This window comes from Oryctolagus cuniculus, chromosome 20, assembly GCF_051225735.1.
Source record: "Oryctolagus cuniculus isolate XC-2025 breed Fujian yellow rabbit chromosome 20, ASM5122573v1, whole genome shotgun sequence".
NCBI lineage: Eukaryota > Metazoa > Chordata > Mammalia > Lagomorpha > Leporidae > Oryctolagus > Oryctolagus cuniculus.
The window spans coordinates 20,135,492-20,156,434 of record NC_142886.1 but is presented as its reverse complement, the minus strand read 5'-3'; the positions used below and the strand labels follow the sequence as shown (position 1 = coordinate 20,156,434).

The following is a 20,943-nucleotide window of genomic DNA, read 5'->3' as shown; positions in this document are numbered from 1 at the left end:
TGAGCTATGGGAAGTTTGGGTCAAGAGGAATGACAAGGCAGTCGGCCATTTCTACTATCTTTCTGCACAGTCCTCAAAACTCCGGGTTGTTCCAGCCCCAAAGATATGGATACAAATCATGGAACTTGCTCCAATTCCACACTGCAGCACCCTGGGGAGGCTGCAGTGTCCATTGGTGGGTCTTCCTTAAGACATAAAAAGTGTCTTCTTCCATTGTCACCATCCTGCTTCCATTGTAACCATCCTGCTGAATACAAATGTATTCCTAAGGGCACTTGGATACTTCAAAGGGTTTGTGGAGGGCCAGGCATTTGTCTTCCACTTGGGATGCCCACATCCCATATCTGGATGCCTGGGTTCAAGTCCTGCCTCCAGGCCTGATTCCAGCTTCCTGCTAATGCACACCCTGGAAGGCAGCAGGTAATGACTGGAGTACCTGGGTTCCTGTCACCCACGTGGAAGACCCAGACTGAATGCCCAGCTCCTGGTTTTAGCCCAGCCCTTTCTTAGTTGTTGTGGGCACTTGGAGAGTGAACCAGAAGATGGAAGCACTTTCTCTCTTTTTCTCTCTCTGTCAACTAACTAAATAATTTTTTTAAGTTCATAGAAAATGGAATTAAATAATAAACACTTATTTATCTGAGAGGCAAAGATATGAGAGAAGGAGTTCCCTTCTGCTATTCTAGCTCCCGAATGCCTGCAATGGCCAGGGGTGGGCCAGGGCCAGAGCTAGAGCTGGAAACGCGGTTCAGGTCTCCCACATGGGCGGCAAAAGCCTAGTCACTAAGTCATCCCTGCTGCTCCCAGGGTCTGCACTAGCAGGAAGCTGGAATCCGGAGCCAGAACCAGGCATGGTTAGGAAACTGGCGCAATTTTAGCCAGGTGGCCACATGGCCCAACCTCTGTGGTCAAGCTCCACCCCCATCCTAATGGGATTCGCTGCTCCTGCTTCCCTGCCCACCCTCAGGCAAAGTTTTAAAAGGGCCTGTTCCTGAACACGTGCTCTCTTGGTTCTTCTCTCTTGGCTCTCTCTCTTGGTTCCTCTCCTCCTCTCGTCTCTCGTCTCTCTGCTCTATCTTCTCTCCTCACTAGCTCCTCTCCTCTGGCTCTCTCTCTTATACTCTTTCTCTCTCTTTTTCCTTCCCCACCCCTTCACTCCAGTCTGTTGGGTGTTCCCCAATAAACCCTTTCCCTTACTCTGGTGCTCAGTGTGTTTTGCGATGGCTAACATTAATATCTAACAGGGATCAAACCCAAGCATTCCATCCTATATGGGACCCAGTTGCCTTGACCACTAAGCAAAATGCTCACTACCCGAACTTATCCTGTAATCCTGCTTTTCCACGCTCTCTTCTGAAAGGTCCTTGTCCTTTAAAACAGTGTGTTCTCAGATAAGTTTCATCTCTGGCTCACAGAGTTTAACATTTCTGGCAAGAAGTCCTTTATGCAAACAGCCCAGTGTCCAAATGAAGACAAATGTGAAATTATTTTAAGCCTGCTTATCCTCAAGATTAGTCCAACAGTCAGACACCTGGGAGAACATGGGAGGCCAGTGCTCCCGACAGAGGCAGTTGGGTGATGGATGAATAGAGAGGAGCAGACAGAAGATAAGCTCACAGGGAAGCCAGCTGGGGGAGCAAGGGGAGGGCAGCACTGGGAAAAGCAGAGGGACAGAGGGACCATGCGCTCAGATAACTGTCATGCACAGGGGCTGCACCTCTCATGGAAACGACTGCCCACTGCCATGACACCAGCTTCTCGATCCCCACTGAGGGTCTGTGGGTTATCTCATTGGGCCTCAAAGTCACCCCGTGTGCACAGCCTTTAGACAGCAGAGGCACAGGCAGCAGAAGTCGCCTCCAAGTGCTCAGATCATTTCAGATCCCACAGAGCTGGAAGAAGCCTTAGCAATCACCAGTCTGACCCAGACACCTGACCACCTCGGGGACAGAGCCGTACCATGGTACCCAGCCCTGGAAATCTCTGATCTAGAAGGGAGAAGGGGAAAGGAAGTGGGCGCCAGCACTGGAGTCTGAGGGAACTGACTGAGGCTCTTTTTGCTTTTTGATTGTCTGGCAGATACAATTCCTTTGGGTGTGAAAACTCTTCTCGACAAGGCTATAGGAAGAGAGGACTACGAGGGCTTTTCTAGCATGGCTTGGACAACAGCATGGTGGCTTCCACCACACCCACTGGCTGGCTTTCCCTTGGTTCTTCTTTTATTCAATTATTTATTTAATTTTTAATTTTTATTTTATTTGACAGGTAGAGTTACAGACAGTGAGAGGGAGAGACAGAGAGACAGAGTTACAGACAGTGAGAGGTCTTCCTTCCATTGGTTCACTCCCCAAATGGCCGCTACGGCCATCGCTGCGCTGATCCAAAGCCAGGAGCCAGGTGCTTCTCCTGGTCTCCCATGGGGTGCAGGGCCCAAGCACTTGGGCCATCCTCCACTGCCCTCCCGAGCCACAGCAGAGAGCTGGACTGGAAGAAGAGTAACCAGGACCAGAACCCGGTGCCCATATGGGATGCCGGCGCCGCAGGCAGAGGATTAACCAAGTGAGCCATGGCACCGGCCCAATTTTTAATTTTTAAACACTTATTATTTTCTTTTTACCTGAGAGACAGAGAGAAAGAGACTAAGACAATATCTGCTGGCTCACTCCTCCAAATGTCTTCAACAGCCATGGCTGGGCTAAAACCAAGTCAGGAACCAGGCCCTCAGTCTGGACCTCCCACAGGCAGGGTCCCAAGTACTTGAGCCATCTCACCTGTTGCTTCCCAAGGTGCACACTAGCAGGAAGCTGGAACCAGAAATGGAGGCAGGCCTCAAACCCAGACACTGCTATATGGGATGTAGGTGTCCCGAGTCACATCTTAACTGCCACAGCAAATACTCGCCCACCCTCAGCTCTTCTTTAGGGCTTCTCTGGCAGGGGTTAGACCTCGCTTCTCAGAGCAATCCTTTAGTTGTTTGCTCTTTTTCTCTCCTTCCTACTAGGCACTCCACTTCCCCAGGATGCCCACAATGAAAACGGTCCCCTGCATGCGCCCCCTTTCTTCTCTGTCTCCCCGGAATGTGGAGCTGATATCCCCACCGTCTTAATGATACAGTGTTGATGCACTGGTGTTCTCTAGGGCATGAATAGGAGCTACTGGGGACAAAAGTGGTCTCTGGACAACTAGCCCTGGAAATCCTGGGTTAAACAAACTCAGAAAACTTCTCTACTGCAGAATTTCTCCTGGCTTTAAATCAATGAATGGTTGAGCCTTAAGACAACAGTGCCGTTTTCAGCAATTCCCACACGTATTCATGTAGGGGACTCACCCTTCATTTTTGTGAGCAGAGCACTTGATGCTCCTTGTATTCTCTGAAACACGGTTGGGAAGGGAGCACAAGACAGTGAGCTGCAAGCCTTGCTGGTCTCACTCTTGGCCTTGCTAGTCCTACTTTCTATGGTCTAGATAGCAAGACCCCATTTAGTTCACTGTGTTCAAAACTATTTCCCTCCAACAACAACAACCCCTCTTTTCTTTTTTGCAACATTTTCTCAAGCTGTCAGTGATGGAACAAGACATATTCCTTTTTTCTTACAGCCATTCTATTACAATATTCACTTTTGATTTGCCTCAGAACTTCAAGGACAATCGGAATCTCCACCAAGGCACAGGGCATTCTTACCCCATGACTTACTCCCACCCCCATCTAGTTTTCTGTGCCTGCTTTATAAAAACAGAAAGCACGAACCACGGGCAAAGGAACAGGCTTGACTGCGTATTTTACACAAGCAAAGAGTGACCACTGTTATGTACCTGAACATTTGGTAGTGGGAAAAGTTAACTGAAAGCAGAAGGCATGAGGATGTTTCTCCAACTCTCTTTTAGCAGTGAGTGTCTGAGACGTTTTCTCTTTTTAGTCTGCCTGCTGCTCTTAACTTCACTGATCCTATCTCAGAAACAGTGCTGAGACACCACCAAGAAGGTTATTGAGATGAACCGTGACAAGACAAGCAATGCAACCAAAAGAGCATCACATGTAGAATGTGCCCCCCCCACACACACTAATTTCATGTGTTACTCCTCCTTTGCAGGGAGGAGAGAGGCTATAGATTCAATGCACTGTTGTTCTTGGACATCTTGTTAGACATGATCTCCTTATGCCAAGTTGAGGGAGCAAAGTCTATTGGAGAACCAGGGATTTTCCTTTTACAATATTTACCTCACATTCCAGAATTGAAGAGGGGATCCTGGGAATAAAAATCATCCTTCAATTTCAAATCCTCCTAATAAATGCAGGGGTCCTTGTTGACTATAATTTTTAGGATTTGATGGTGTGGCATGGCTGTCAACACGACATTAGTTGGAAGTGGTGGGCTAAGAACAAGGGGCATCCCTGTTCTCCCTCAGGCTGTTCATGACCACATCTGAAATCTTGTGTCCAGTTTGGGGAAGTTTGCTTTATAAGAAGGGCCTTGTCAGGGTGGGCTTTGTGGTACAATGGGTTAAGCTGACACTTGGGCCACCCACATCCTATCTTGGAGTGCTAGTTCAAGTCCCAGCTACTTCACTTCTGATCCAGGAAGGACACAAGTAGAGCACCAGGCATCTGGCTTCAGCCTGACCCAGCCTAGCTATTACACTGGGGGAGTGAACCACCAAATGGAAGTTGGTCTCTCTCTCTCTCTCTCTCTCTCTCTCCTTGCCTTTCAAGTAGAGGAAAAGATATTTTAAAAAAAGAGGGTCTTGGAAGGTCAGATTCAGAAGTAAAGAGGCCAGGAGGAGAGGTATAAGCCCTTATGACATGAGAATGAGTAGGAGATCCAAGTATTTTTGCCAGGGAAAAACAAATATTTGTTGGTAAAGAATAAGAATTCCGGGGCTGGCACTGTGACACAGTGAGTAAAGCCACCACCTGCAACACTGGCATCCCACATGGGTTCCAGTTCGTGTTCTGGCTGCTCTACTTCCCATCTTGCTCCCTGCTATTAATGGCCTGAGAAAAGCAGCAGAAGATGGCCCAAGTAGTTGGGCTCCTGCCACACACACAGGAGACCCGGAAGAAGCTTATGGCTCCTGGCTTCAGCCTGGCTCAGTACAGGCTGTTGCAGCCATCTGGGAAGTGAACCAGCAGATGGAAATTCTCTTTCTACCTCTCTGTGTGAAAGGCAGAGTACAGCGAGGCAGAGAGAGAGAGAGAGAAAGATCTTCCATCCGCTGGTTCACTCCCTAGATGGCTGCAACGGCCGGAGCTGCGCTGATCTGAAGCCAGGAGCTTCTTCTAGGTCTCCCATCTGGGTTCAAGAGCCAAGGACTTGGGTCACCTTCTACTGCTTTCCCAGGCCATAGCAGAGAGCTGGATCGGAAGTGGAGCAGCCGAGACACGAACTGGCACCCATAAGGGATACTGGCACTGCAGGCGGTAGTTTACCCACTACACCACAGCGCTGGCCCCAAATCTTTTTTAGAAAATGAGAATTACATGAGGATATAACATTGTCCATCTTCAGATCTTCCTGCAGGAAGTGGGATTTCTGTGGGTTCTGTAAGTCCTATCACTGGAACTGGGGTCGTCTATTGGAAATAATGGGAAGACAGCCTTCAAGTCAGTGTGAAAAACGACTTTCCACAAACTTGATCCCAACTGGAGTATGAATTTTGTCACTGTGGGAATTGAGCTCCCTGTCTCTGGTGGCATCAGCAGAGGTGGGGGACCACTGGTTAGAGGTGACAAGCAGAGCCTGAGCCCGGGTTGGAAGGGGGAAGGGGAGAGGAAGGAGAAGATAAACCAGGCATTTCTGAGGTCACCCCGGAAGGACTGCAGTTCTCTGAATTTTTGCTATTTAAGAGTAAGGTGGAAATTTATGAACTAGTCCCTGATTATCAGTGTTAGCACCACTATTCCAAATATATGATGAAGAATATTTTTGTATGTATTTTCCAAAAAAGTATGACCTATCCTCCCAACACATGCATAAAGGTATTAGAAACACCAGAGTGTTAGGGCTTCAGGATCCCAAGGACTTTTATTTTCTTGACTTCTACTCCTGTTCTGTGCCTATAATGGCCCAGGCTTGGCAAGCAGCGAGCATGGTGGCTTTTACTTGTTTACTTCTAGTTCCATTTCGAGAACATCCAATAAGAAAGTTCCTGCACTTGCTCCAAAATGTGAGACCTCTGTCCTTAATGTGTTGTATTATGAGAATTAACAGTAAAACTAGTCTTCAAACAGTACTTTATACTGTGTGTGTCTGTGTGGGTGCAATCTGTTGGAATCTTTACTTAGTATAAAGTTGATCTTCTGTGTATAAAGATAATTGAAAATGAATCTTAAGGAAGAATGGGATGGGAGAGAGAGTAGGTGGTGGGATGGTTTGGGGGTGGGAAGGTGGGTATGTGGGGAAGAACTGCTATAATCCAAAAGTTGTACTTACAAAATTTCTGTTTATTAAATAAAAGCTTTCTATAAAAATTTTTTTAAAAAAGAAAGTTCCCGATATGCCAGAGCTCTGTTCAAGTCAGAACTGTTAGCAAGCCGGCTGGTGGCAATCAGAGGTAGCCCATGGGAGGGGATGCCCCTTCTTCCTTCATGTGTCTGACTTCACTTTCACTTTCACTTCAGTTCAACTTTCCTGTCTCCCTACCTCCCTCCTTTGTTCCTATCCCCTTCCCTATTTTGATATCAAAACAAAAGCAAAAGCAAAAACAAAAACTCTGATCCCTTCCATTTTGCAGAAAACTCCTCTGACTGCCCTGCAGGTCACCTCCTGGCTTGCTACACGGACTCACGGTACAGTAGGACTAGCCCTAAACGTGTGTGCATTAATGGCTCTGCCTGGAAGTTTCCTCAATAAGGGTTTGCTGCGGGCCTACTGTGTGCCAGACCACCTCGTAAAATCCTAAAAAGTGTAGTTTTCTCCCTCAGAGGTTACCAATTTAACCCCTTTCCTAAGGCAGTGACACCCCCTCTCCACACCCCATGGCTTCCTGGCAGGATGTCCATTTGGTTTCTGCTTATCCACTTCCTGGGATAAGAAGTCCTGGGAGCAGATGTTTAGCCTAGAGGTTAAGACACCTGCATCCCATATCAAAGAACCTGGGTTCAAATGCTGACTCCGGCTCCTGACTCCAGCTTCCTGCTAATGCAGACTTCAGGCGGCAGCACTGATGGTTTAAGTAATTAGGTTCCTGCCACCCCCACAGGAGATGTGAACTGAGTCTCCATCTCTGGGCTTCAGCCTGGCCCAGCCCAGTTGTTGCATGCAATTGAGGGGTGAACCAGCAGATGACGATCTCTCTCTCTCTCTCTCTTTCTCTCTCTCTCTCCCTCTCCTCTCAAATAATGTTTTAAAAACTAAAAGGAAGGTAAGTCCCCTTTGTGTCAGACATTCCATCTGTGGACTGCTCTACTTGTAAAAATGCCTTCCCTTCTCTGAGTCAGGGTGCTAGTCTTCATGTGGGCCTCTCTGTGAGCACATAATAAAAGGCTATTGTCATTCTCAGACACAGGTCTGAAGATGGCTCTCATGGAGCCCTTGGGTCATCTCTTTTCCATTCATTCTCTGTGTCTTCATTTCCAGACCAAACATCTGTGGCTCCACTGAAAATTCCCCTGGTGACAGTCTTCCCTGACTTACTCCTGGGAGTCAACCTCCCAGGTATGCCCTAGGATGGCAACAGCACTTTAAAAGATGGTAACCTCCTTGGTAGGGGCTGTGGGAGTGGAGAGTAGGGCCAGGAATTCTGCAGCCAGGCAGTGAAAAAAAAATTAAAAATAAGTGTAGTGAGGATTGAATAACTTAACACGTGTCAGCCTGAAACACTGTGAGTGCTACGTAAGCAAGAAAATGCCATTGTTATGATGATGCTGATTATCTGGCAGGAGCTTCCCATCCCAGAGCCTCTCCCCTTCCACAGCCAGCAGGAAGACCAGAGAAGCAGCTTCCATCTTTCCCTCCCTCCCAAGTGCACCCCCTTGCCGCAGGACAGCTGCAGATACCGCCCAGAGCTTGCTCCTTTCATGTTCATAATAGACAAACTGTAGGGACAGAATCACCATGGGCTCCGGGGAGCTCAGAGGCCCAGCTGGGCGCACCCAGACCCTGCATGCTCGCTCCAAAGCGGACGACACCAGCCAATCTGGGAGAAGACGCAGAGCGACCATTCAGCACAAGAAGAGCCATTGATGAATAGGACAGAGCAGAGCCTGGGGTAGGCAGTCCCCACAGAGCACAATGGAAACACTGTCAGGAGCACAAAACGTGCTCCATCCACCCTCAACTTACTGCACATGCCTGCAACTGATGAGCAACCCTGGGCCCACCATGTGCAGAAGATTAGACGAATCCTTCCTACACATGAATGGACCAGGCCCTGACCCTGCCGTCATTTACATAATTAAAATATTACTTTTACAGCTGTATAACTTAACTTGCTTACTCATCGCAAATTATATGCCACCTGTATCTCCCATCAGAAAGGCTGCCTGCTGGCTGCCACTCACCGGCTTCCATGTCTTCCTAGCTCTCCATGTGCTGAGAACTTTAGAGGCCACAGAGGACTGACTACCAAGAGAGGAGCCAGCAGACGCCCAGTGCTCTACACGGACAAGCAGCAACACGTTTCCTCACTATACCTCATGGGTGCTAATTGCAAAAACAAACATTTTCCCCTGCTTATAAATTCTAAAGAAATATTAGCCTCTCAAAGATAGAGAGCTCTTGGTGTTATACAAGTCTCTCATCTTTGGTAATTCTGTAGAGCTTCTTACCTCCAATTTGCACTTTTCTCTCTCTGACCTTTCCCTTCCTTTGACGGTATCAAAGCACAGAGACCGAAACTGTCACACCATCTCCGGCCACAGTCCAGGCGACCTGCTCCTGGTAAGAGGAGCAGCATCAATCCTACACGTGGGTGTGGTGCAGCACTCCCCTCACTGCTCACTTGGGGAGGGAAAAAGTATTCCAAACTTACTTCAATGTTATGATAATCAAGAGAGGGTGGCACCAGCAAAAGGCTGGACGTGTAGATCAATGGGATAGAACTGAGAGTCCAAAATAAGTCATCACAGTAACAGTCAACTGATTTTCAACAAAGGTTCCATGATTCAGGGAGGAAGTAGTGCTGAGATAACTGAATATCCACAGGCAAGAGGATGAAGTTGGACCCCTACCTCACACTGTGCACAAAAACTAATTCAAAATGGACCAAAGACCTAAATGTAAAACTATAAAATTCTCAAAAGCAAACAAAAAAAGTGAGAGTAAATCTTTATTATCTTGGATTAAGGAATAGTTTCTTAGGTATGACAAAAAAGAAAAAGCAATAAAAGAAAGAAAGATAAGTTAAACTTCAAAATTAAAACTTTGTGTCACAAAGAACATTATCGAGAAAGTGAAAAGACAAATCATAGGATGGGAGGAAACATTTGTGAATCATCTCTCTGCTAAGACTCATATCTAGAACATATAAAGAGCTGTTACAACTCAATAAGGTAGAAAATAACTGAGTTAATAAATGGATGGAGGGGCCGGCACTGTGGCGTAGCGAGTAAAGCTGCAGGCTGCAGTGCTGGCATCCCATATGGGCGCAGGTTCTGGTCCCAGCTGCTCTACTTTCTATCCAGCTCTCTGCTAACAGTCTGGGAAAGCAGTAGAAGATGGCCCAAGTCCTTGGGCCCCTGCACCTGCGTAGGAGATCTGGAAAAAGCTCCTGGCTCCTGGCTTCGGATTGGCGCAGCTCCAACCGTTGCGTCCATCTGGGGAGTGAACCAGCAGATGGAAAACCTTTCTCCCTCTCTCTGCCTCTCCTTCTCTCTTTGTGTAATTCTGACTTTCAAGTAAATAAGTAAATCTTTAAAAAAATTCAAAATAAATGGCTGGAGGATCTAAATAAGCATTTCTCCAGAGATATAAAAATTGCCAAAAAGCACATGGAAAGATGCTTAATATCATTAGTCATTAGGGAATTACAAATTAAAATCATGAGATACTACTCCATACCCACCAAGATGACTATATTAACATAGATAATAATAAGTGTTGGCAAAGACATAGAGAAGTTGGAGAATTCATATATTGCTTATGGGAATGTAAAATGGTCGAGTCTGGCGCTGTGGCTCAGCAGGTTAACGCCCTGGCCTGAAGCGCCGGCATTCCATATGGGCGCTGGTTCGAGACCTGGCTGCTCCACTTCCAATTCGGCTCTCTGCTATGGCCTGGGAAAGCAGTGGAGGGTGGCTCAAGTCTTTGGGCCCCTGCACTTTCATGGGAGACCCGGAGGAAGCTCCTGGCTCCTGGCTTCGGATCTGCGTAGCTCTGGCCGTTGCTGCCATCTGGGGAGTGACCCATCGGATGGAGGACTTCTCTCTCTCCGCCTCTCCTCTCTCTGTGTAACTCTGACTTTCAAATAAGTAAATAAATCTTTAAAAAAAAAAAAAAAAAAAAGGTCCAGCCATGTTTTAAAACATTCATCAAGGAGCCAGCACTGTGGCATAGTGAGTAAAGCTACCACCTTTAGTGCTGTCATCCCACATGGGCACTGGTTTGAGTCCCAGCCACTCCTCTTCCAATCCAGCTCTCTGCTATGGCCTGGGAAAGCAACAGAAGATGGCCCAAGTGCTCGGGCTCCTGCACTTGTGTGGGAGACCAGAAGAAGCTCCAGGCTCCTGGTTTTGAACTGGGACAGCTCTGGCCATTGCGGCTCTTTGGGAAATGAACCAACAGATGGAAAACCTCTCTCTCTCTCTCTTCTCTCACTCTCTCTCTCTCTCTGCCTCTGTGTCTGTAACTTGTCCTTTTAAATAAGTAAATAAATCTTTAAAAAATTTCCTCAGAAGCTTAAATATTGAGTTACTATATGACCTACCATAGGTCATAGAAAAATTCTACTTTCTAGGTATACACCAAGAGAACTGAAATAAAATATCTACACAAAAACATACACAAATGGTCACAACAGTATTATTTAGAATACCCAAAATATGAAAACAATCCAGGTATCCATCCACTGATGAACATGTAAACAAATTTGGATATATACTACAATAGAATATTATTTGACAAGAAAAAGGAATTAAATATTGATTCAGGCTACAACATAGATAGACTTTAAAAACATTATGCTAACTACAATAAGCCAGACATAAGAAGGCATGCATTTTGATTCCATCTACATGAACTGTCCAGAATAAGCAAATAATAGAAGTGAAATTAGGTCAGCAGTTGCCAGGGGCTGAGGAGAGAGGTAATAGGGAGTGACTTCCAATAGGTACAGGATTTCTTCTTGGGTGATGACAATGTTCTGGCATTGGAGAGCAGCGATGGTTGCACAACACTGTGAGTACCCTAAACTCAACTGCATACTTAGAAAAGGTAAAACTTAGAATGTGCAAATGATAACAAAGAGGGTTGTTGTTTCAAAGAAGAAAACCGGACAGCTAGACCACAGATCACACTATGCCAACCTGTGGACTAGCTCACCTCTCCCATATTACACTGAGGCAAACTGAGATCTACTGAGAAGAAAACTAACATTTGCTAAGCAGCAAGTATATGTTAAATAGAGGGGTTTTTTTGTAAATATTACTATATGCAATATCTAGTTGTTTGGAAAAAAAGCAATTCAATGAAAAACACATGTGAAATAAGCACTAAGATGCCCAGTTCAAAGCAGATATTTAAATGTAATAATAATATGTTTATTGAGTACTTAACAAAAGAGGAGAAAGAAATACAACTTGCCCAACAGTAAAGTCCATTTACCATATATGTCCTCTATACATAAAGGATGGACTTGGATTTTTAACAATATGACCACTTTAAAAAAAAAAAAAAAGAATTGGCATTGTGTATGTCCCAGAAGCTGAAGAGGCCTAACTCAGGGCACCATCCACCCAAACACACAGAAAAGGCTTTGTTTGGGCATCCAAAGGGCCCATCTGTGCCTTGAGAAGGTCAGGGACTCTCCAGCTTACAGGTGCACCCCAGGCCTTGATACTTGACCTACAGAGCCCTCTACACTGTCCAGGTAGACCCTATAGTGCCTCCCTGGGCAAACATCTTTCCACATTAAGGCATAAAAGACCAGTACCCTGGGCTCTAGGCTCATCAAAGAAAGGACAAACCCTTTCTACCCCATGAGGGTGCTTAGCCCGCCAGCCTGCCAATGTGTAATCAGCCCAGGTCAACAAAGGCTCACAGCCGGTGTCAATCATCCATGCCTGTGGTACTCATGGGAAATAGGAGAGTTAAGCCAAGGTGCTTCCAGGGCGAGCACAAAAGGAACGAGACCTACTCCAACCCTCCACCCCCGGGGAAATAAGTGTTCCGGCTCCCAAGTTTTAGGGACTATGAAGGTACTTCAGAAGGCTCGGGGGGAAATAGAACTAAAAGACATGTTTATTTTGGTGCAAAAAAGGTTGGAATCCATAATCCACAAAAGGTTTTCCTCATTAATGTGCATCTTTCATGCATGTTTTGAAGACCTCTTATAGGCATAAATTTCAACTTATAATGTGTAAATGATAACAAAGAGGGTTGTTATTTTAAAGAACAAAATCAGATGGCTAGACCACCTTTTGGGGGGATACCAAATAAACTTATCTTTTTATCCCATTTTCCATGAACTTTTTGAAGCATCTTTGTATGTGTGCATTGATGTGGGAAGCAACGGCTAGAGTAAAAACAGGAAAAATATTAGTGCCTACAGAGCTATATCAAGAAAGACTGTTCCTGGAACAGGGAGCTAAAAGACAGGAAATGCATTTTTTCACATAGAAGTAACATAGTGAATGGTATTTCATAATGTACAATATTGTTAAAACTATAATCCATCTATATAAGAAAGTGTCTGACAACCACTAATCAACCACCATATTGCTCAACATGGACAGCAATTTTGGTAGTCTGTACCAAATGTCTTAAAAAGTGCACGTCAGGGTGAGTGTCTGGCCTAGCAGTTACGACACCAGTTAAGGTGCCTGTATCCCATACTGGAGTGCCTAAGATTTGATACCAGGGTCCAACTCCTGACTCCAGCTTCCTGCTAATGTAGACCCTCGGAGATAGCAGTGATGGCTCAAGTGGTTGGATTCCTGCCTCCCACATGGGAGATCTGGATTGAGTTCCCAGCTCCTAGCTTTGGTTTCCCAACGTGGCCCAGGGCCATTGTGGGTATCTGAAGAGTGAATCTGAAAGGAATAAGCTAAAGTGCTTCCAGGGCAAGCTAAAAAGGAACGAGACCCACTCCATAGCTCAAAACGGGCCATTAGGAAGTTAAGTGTTCTATCTCCCAGAGTTTAGCAGATATAAGGAAACTTTAGAAACACCAGGACTTACCCTTCTCAAAGTCTCCTAAATAAATAAATGAATGAATTTTCTAAGTGCATGTCCTTTTAACCCAGTATAAGGCTTCTGGAAATTTAATCCCCAAATTTCTAGGATCCAAGGTACATTCACACAATGGAACACAATGTAGTTATTCTAGAAAACGAAGTAGAGCCGTATACAATCTACCTGGAAACAAGTTCACAATATAATTAGATGAGAAAGTGTTATAAAACAATATATGATATAATACAATTCCCTTCTGTCCTAAATAATGATAATCAGTATACAAGAGAAAGAAAACGGAGAGGCTTACAGATTAAGTTGTTGCTATCTCAGGAAGAGGAAATTACTGGTTTTATCTTTCTGCCTTACATATTTCTGCATTGTCATAAAATTTTTTACAGGGTGTGTATAACTTTTCTATTTAGAAAAAAGTGGAGCCAGCGCTGTGGCGTAGTGGTAAAGCTGCTGCCTGCAGTGCCGGCATCCCATATGGGCGCCCATTCATGTCCTGGCTATTCCACTTCCGATCCAGCTCTCTGCAATGGCCTGGGAAAGCAGTAGAAGATGGCCCAAGTGCTTGGGCCCCTGCACTCGCATGGGAGACCCGGAGGAAGCTCCTGGCTCCTGGCTTAGGATCAGTGCAGCTCTGGCCATTGCAGCCAATTGGGAGTGAACTAGTGGATGGAAGGCCTCTCTTTCTCTCTGCCTCTCCTTCTCTCTCTGTGTAACTCTGACTTTCAAGTAAACAAATATTTTTAAAAATGAAAAATATATTTTTTATTATTTAAGTTGCTAATATACATATACATACACACACACATACATACATAAAATGATCTTCACACAGCATTTTGATAGTTGCATAGTGTAGCTGTGTCATAACTTACCTAAGTTATTCTTTATTGTTGAATATTTATATTGTGTATGGATTGTCACTATTAGAACATATATAGAAATCTTTGTGGTTAAACATTTTAACATATTTTAATAACTTTCTTAGAATAAATTCCTAAAGCAGAATTACAGATCTGAAATGTGGACACAATTAAGCACTTTTGCCCCAGATTGCAAAATTATCCCATTAAAAAGCTGGTGCTAATATACTTTCCCAAGGACAACATGGGAGTAGTCTTTTCCCTTCATCTAATTCTGGATATTATCCTATTTCCCAAATTTTTTTACCAATTTGTTAAGAAAAATGGTCTATCATCTTTTTTTGTTTGGGCTTCCTCAATCACACATGATTCATATCACTTACTGACTATTCATTATAATTGTGGTGTCTGCCTGATAGCTCTTGCTAATTTTTCTACTAGGATCTTTTTTCTTTCTGAATTGGAAGAATTCTTTTTTTTTTTTTAAGATTTATTTATTTATTTGAAAGTCAGAGTTACACAGAGAGAGGAGAAGCAGAGAGAGAGAGAGGTCTTGCATTGGATGGTTCACTCCCCATATGGCTGCAATGTCCAGAGCTGCGCTAATCCGAAGCCAGGAGTCTGGAGCCTCTTCCGGGTCTCCCACGTGGGTGCAGGGCCCAAGGACTTGGGCCATCTTCCACTGCTTTCCCAAGCCATAGCAGAGAGCTGGATCGGAAGTAGAACGGGTACCCATATGGGATGCCGGCACTTGAGGCCAGGGCGTTAATCCACTGCACCATAGCACCGGCCTGGAAGAATTCTTTATATAAGATTAGCTTTTTATTTAGGCTACTGTGTATCCTTTGCTTTTAGTTTTGCTTAAGGTGTTTCTGCTCTGAAATTTTAATTTATTTATATTTTCTCAATGACATCAGAACTCCAACTAGTTTGTGAAATTTTGAAACAAATACTACAGGGGCCTACTACAGTGGTGTAGCAGGTAAAGCCACCACCTGCAGTGCTGGTATCCCATATGGGCACTGGTTCAAGTCTCGGCTGCTCCACTTCCAACCCAGCTCTCTGCTATGGCCTGGGAAAGCAGTGGAGGATGACCCAAGTCCTTGGGCCCCTGCACCCGCGTGGGAGATCCAGAGGAAGCTCCTGGCTCTTGGCTTCAGATCAGCACAGTTCCAGCTGTTGAGGCCAATTGGGAGACCTCTCTCTCTCTCTCTCTCTGCCTCTCCTTCTCTCTGTGTAACTCTGACTTTCAAGTAAATAAGTAAATCTTGAAAGAAAGAAAGAAAGAAAGAAAGAAAGAAAGAAAGAAAGAAAGAAAGAAAGAGAGAGAGAGAGAGAGAGAGAGAGAGAGGGAGGGAGGGAGGGAGAGAGAGAAAGAGAAAGAAAGAGAAAGAGAAAGAGAAAAAAAAGAAAAAGAAAAAGAAAGAAAGGAGAAATAGGTACTACAGTTGTAAATGTATGGTCCTTGATACTGTCACTCTATAATAGATCTCGATATTCTTTCTGTTTATAAACTCCTTCAAGGCGGAGGACACTGTGTTTTATAATTCTCCAGTAGCAACCAGCACACAACCCAGAACATAGTGGAACATGTTTGGGATGAAAAGATCCTGTGCCTGGGGATTTTCTTTGAAGCAGTCCGGTTTGGGGTGGAAGATGAAAATGGGGTAAAGATGAAACAGAAGTGGTCACGTGTCAGTCATTATTGAAGCCGGGTGATGAGTACATGGAGTCCGTTATGCTTTATTTCTGCTTTTTTTTTGTCTTTTTAAAATTTTCTATAATCAAAAGATATTTTTTAATGTGGGTTGGATTGATTGGGTAACAGCATCAGAAAGAACTTCTGGAATAACAATGGTGATGAAAATGAAATACATATGCATCAAGGCCTCTTTCGTAGCACACAAAAAAAGTTAAGAGCACAGGCCTTAGAGTCACAAAGGCTTCAGCACAAATCCTTTCTAGCTTAGTGACCTCACATCAGCTTTTCAGCTCCTCGGAAACTCAGTTCCCCTTTATAATAATGGTATTAATAATGACCTCAAAATGTTCCCGTGAAGATTAATGGGTGTGAAATTCTGTCTTGCACCTAGTGGCACCCAGTCAAGAGCCACATCATTATCATGCAGTGATACACGCGCTTGACAAGCTAGCTCCAGCCAGCATTTCCTGATGGTAGCAATCCAACACCTTTGCACCACAACTGAGATTCCAGTTCATCAGTTTGGGCACCAGACAACCGCCTGGCAGGAGACTTGGTAGAGCAGATGCCAGGAATTGTGTTCCTGAGACTCAGAAGAGAAAGAATCTAAGACAGCAAAGGGCAAAGCTGTAACTCCTGGCCTTACTCCCCAGGTCATCAAAGAGCCTTTGCTCCACATTCCAATGACGGAATCAAGAAACAAGCGTGGCAAAGTCCTTCCAACAGAGGCTCACAACTGTAGCCAAACACTGGTGTCACCTGGGGAGCTCTAAAAAATACAGTGTCTTGGATCCCACTCCCAGAATTTGATTTAATGGTCTGGGATGTGGCCCATGTACTGAGACTTTCAAAAATCTCATGTGACTTACTGTGCAGCCCTGGCGTTATAATGTAGAAGGGAGAGCCCCTCTTGTGTGTGGGAACAGGGAGGGAAGAGGCTAAGGGAAGACAAAGGAAGAGAACAGAAGCCCTAGAGTCCCACATGAACCCCATTAAAGCCAACTGAGTCATGTGGTCGCAAGCTGCGCCCCATGCCAGACAATTCCAATCCCATTAGCATCCCATCACAACCTCGCGAGGGTGTTATGGATAATAATTCCCAAGGCTAAAGAACTTGTTATGAACACCAGGATGTGTGCGTGTCAGTATTCTACAGGATATTAAAGCAGTGTAGCTTGTCTCTGAGTTTTGGTCTTGAAAACAAAAAGTGTTCAGCTAAGTGATGGTGGAGGTCGGGGGGAGGGGGAGAGCATCCCCCTTTGTTTCACAGCATCTTGGAAGCCTGTCCATGTGACTGAAGCACACGCGAAGAGGCAGCCTCAGCTTGTGAAGTGATTGCCGTGCCTTTGATCAGGGGAAAGACACATCCATTTCGATCAGTGTAGCTGGTGTGGGCCTGCTGTCTGGCTGTCTGGCTGCCCACTGGGGTGAGCCAGCCCTGAGCCTGCGGACACATGGCAGTGCTTAGCATGTCAAACTAACAAGGAGGTGCCTGATTGTCTATACAACCTTTGCTGAACTTCAGGGGCCCTCTCATTTAGCAATTCAGGCTGGACTAATCTGGAAGTTCCTTTCCCCCAGCAAACACCACCTGGTCCAGCCTGATCTCGCCTAAACAAAGGCTGGCCAGAGTGGGCTGTCTGTCACGAGGTGGCAAACACTTTGGAACTGAGGGGGAGTGAGGGGTGGGGGGCCGGGGTCAACCGTTCTCATCAGCAACACACCCAGGATTACACAAGCCCAGAGAAAGAAAAAAAAATGCCTCCCATTGGCTTCGTCCTCCTCTCCAACACCGCCTTTACCCTGTCTCGGCCCCAAAAGAGCCTGGGCGAGGTTTGCTTCCCCCTCCCCAGACACGAGTGCTCAACAGTGCAGTCTCAAATGCATACAAAGATCATCCATCATGTTCTTTTCACTAGAACAAATCACAAATAAAGGACAGATGAGAGAGCTCATTGGTTTGCAAACTTACCAAGTTTCAACAAAAGGTTTTGGTTTTATGTTTTTTCACCTTAAGTGGTATCGTTCACAAAATCTCAGGAAGATGCAAGTAGTGGGGCCACTGTGGGGCTGGGAGTCAGGACAGCATTAATGGCAGCTGTCTACAGAGCAGCTGTGAGTCCCAAGTGCTTCACATGTGTTAACTCACTAATCCTCACCACAGCCTTATGAGGAAAGCTACAACAATAAGTTCATAACAGTAATATGCAATAATGCGCAACAAACATACACATAAGTAGGTATCATAATGATTATTATTATATATAATAATGATGATGAATGGGGATAAGCATCTTCATCTCCCAGACAAGGAGGCTCAGGGACTCACCCTTGGTGGTAGGGACAGGCCTTCACACATAGGCCCTGGTTTGACTCCAGCAGCCAGGTGCTAACCAAAGCACCACACTACCTCCTACCAGTGCACACCTCAGGGCCTCCTGCAAAGCCACCAGTTCAGAGAACAGCAGAATATGGAGGACTTGGGAGGGATCTTGAGTTGAACCCTAGCTTGGCTACTCCATGTCCCTCTGTTGGTCCTTCAACTGCACATGTTAATAATGACACCTCCCTCACCCTCTGGCTTGTGGGACGGTTTAAACAAGAAAGCAAATTAAAAATACACCTTTCCCAGCCAAGTCTGTTTAACCCAGTGGCTCTCAAGCCTAGCTGAACATTTTAATCAAACAGGAGACATTGAAAACGCTGCTGTTGGGGCTGGTGCTGTGGCGCAGCAGGTAAAGGCACCACTTGCAGAGCCAGCATCCCATATGGGTGCTGGTTCAAGACCCGGCTGCTCCACTTCCAATCAAGCTCTCTGCTATGGCGTGGGAAAGCAGTGGAAGATGGCCCAAGTCCTTGGGCCCCTGCGCCCACGTGGGAGACCCAGAAGAAGCTCCTGGCTCCTGGCTTCAGATCGGCGCAGCTCTGGCTGTTGCAGCCAACTGGGGAGTGAACCAGCAGAATAGAAGACCTCTCTCTCTCTCTCTCTCTGCCTTTCCTTCTCTCTGTGTAGCTCTGACTTGCAAGTAAAATAAATCTTAAAAATAAATAAATAAATAAATAAATAAAGCACTGCTGTGTGATACCTGCCCAACCCCCTCCACAGCTCTACCCCAACAGACATTCGGTCTGAGCAGCAACCCCACGCCCAGCCCAGAAACAAAGCCTAAAACCCCTTGGACCAAAGGCTGCCCATACTCTTTGTCCCACTAAATCAGAATTCATAGAGAAGCATCAAAACTCCTGAAGCCATTGTCCCCAGACAATGAGATCCCCGAAATGCCACTCCATTGGGAGTGGCACCAGGACGTTACCAATCACCTGGCTAAGTTCACCCTCATCCAGTGACCTTCCCCACTGCCATCCAGACAGCACCTTCATCAGCCAGTGCCAGAAGCCTCCCGCCTCCCAGACTACAGCCCCACCCCCAGCACAAGCCCTTATGCAAAAAGGGACAGTCTAGAAGTTTCCCTAAGGAGCACTTTGTTGTCCCAATGCTGCCCTGTTTCAGAAACAGTTCATGCCAACATCAGTGTGGTTTACACAAAGTACTAACCAGGAGACCATGCAGGATGAGAGGCGGGACTGCCTAAAAAGAGACTTTAGGGTCTGAGCCTGGTCCCTCTCCCCACTTCCCTCCCCTCCTCCTCTCCTCCCTCTCCCCTCCCCTTCCCCCCCTCCCGCTCTCTCTCGAGTGTACACACACGCGCACACACACACACACACACACACACGGAGACCTCTGGTACACTCAGTACTCTAAGAGGACCGACTCCACTGCACTCAAGGACAGGGAGTAACAAGCCAGAGGATGCAGGGGGCCAGCAATAAACAGAGACGGGAATACCAGGGTTGCCCATGGAAACTGGCATGGATAAGAAAAAATAATCAGCCCACATTTGACAGAAGAGAAAAACGCAGGTCTGGCCCTGGGCAGAGACAGCCAGCAGGGAGGACGGGCACCCAGCAATGCCAGTTTCCTGGCTCAGACTTGCAGACTTGCACAAGTCTTCTCAGGGCCCACTGCCAGCTGGCAGGAGGTGGCATGGGGGGCCACGGGGCGGGGAAGCAGCACGGGGGAGCTGTGTCCCAGAAAGCAAAGGTGCCAAGCGGCCCTCCACGCCCCCGGGGACACCTCCCCTCTCCTCTGTCCCAGAAGCAGCGCTCAGAGAACTATCCAAGGCCTCACCTGGGTAAAGGAGCCATCCTCGCCACACTCTGGGACAAACACGGCCTCCTGCGGCTTCTTGGCCTGCTCCAGGGCTTGAGCCCGCTCCAGGCGACACTTGCTCTGGCCGGCATCTGCAAGGTGAGAGGGGCGTCTTTATCGTTGCACTCGGGTTCCTCGCTAAGGCCTGGACAAAATGGCTGCCCCATGAGAGGAAACCACTCCACCTCCGGGAAGCCCTCAACTCACACCCCCCACCCCACCTCACACACACACAGCCTCCTCTTCCCCTTAAGGTGATTCTCAGAAAAGTGGGCGATGGGGTTCATGGTTTATATCAGGTTCTGCTTATTTTGTGTCCCAAGTGCCCTCACCCTCATCTAGGAAAAAAGTTTCACTTCCATTGTTTTTTACTGAGTTTATTCTAAAACTAGTAGGCCTGAGGGGTCTCAAAGATGGTTTGTCATTCAAGAATCACAAGCACTTTCTTCATAAAATCAAAGGCTCCCAGGCTGCCTGCTGAGCCTCCTACAACTCTTGCGATGGCTCTAGCAATCCAGAGGCACAGACACAAGTCCCTACAGGACTAAGGAAGCTGATGTAAATTAGAGAGGCATGGCTGAGATACTACCAGGAGTGCTGAGGACTGTGGCAAACAGGAAAACAGGCTCCTCTGGGAGAGACTATGGCCCAGCTGCAGCCATAGGTACAGGCTTTGCAGAAACATAGACCAAAAATTACCAGGACTTCCGATTTTGGAAGAGAGGTGCAACTGGCCAGATTTTCATGTGGAATCTCCCAATTTTTAAATGTGTTCTCAAATGTTCTTCACATTTTTAGACATGTGAGCAGATCCAACAAAATACATCT

At 46.2% G+C, this 20,943-nt stretch overlaps 1 protein-coding gene across 3 annotated transcripts in view; it reads right to left on the bottom strand.

Moving 5' to 3' along the window:
• The window catches only part of SMOC1 (SPARC related modular calcium binding 1), a 171,218-nt gene that overhangs the window by 72,337 nt on the left and 77,938 nt on the right, over nt 1-20,943 (bottom strand). For all 3 annotated transcript variants that reach the window (XM_089322183.1, XM_008248569.5, XM_008248570.5), the window contains exon 3: nt 20,095-20,207. In XM_089322183.1, the coding sequence (XP_089178309.1) occupies nt 20,095-20,207 (113 nt within the window). The remainder of the gene's footprint in view (nt 1-20,094; nt 20,208-20,943) is intronic.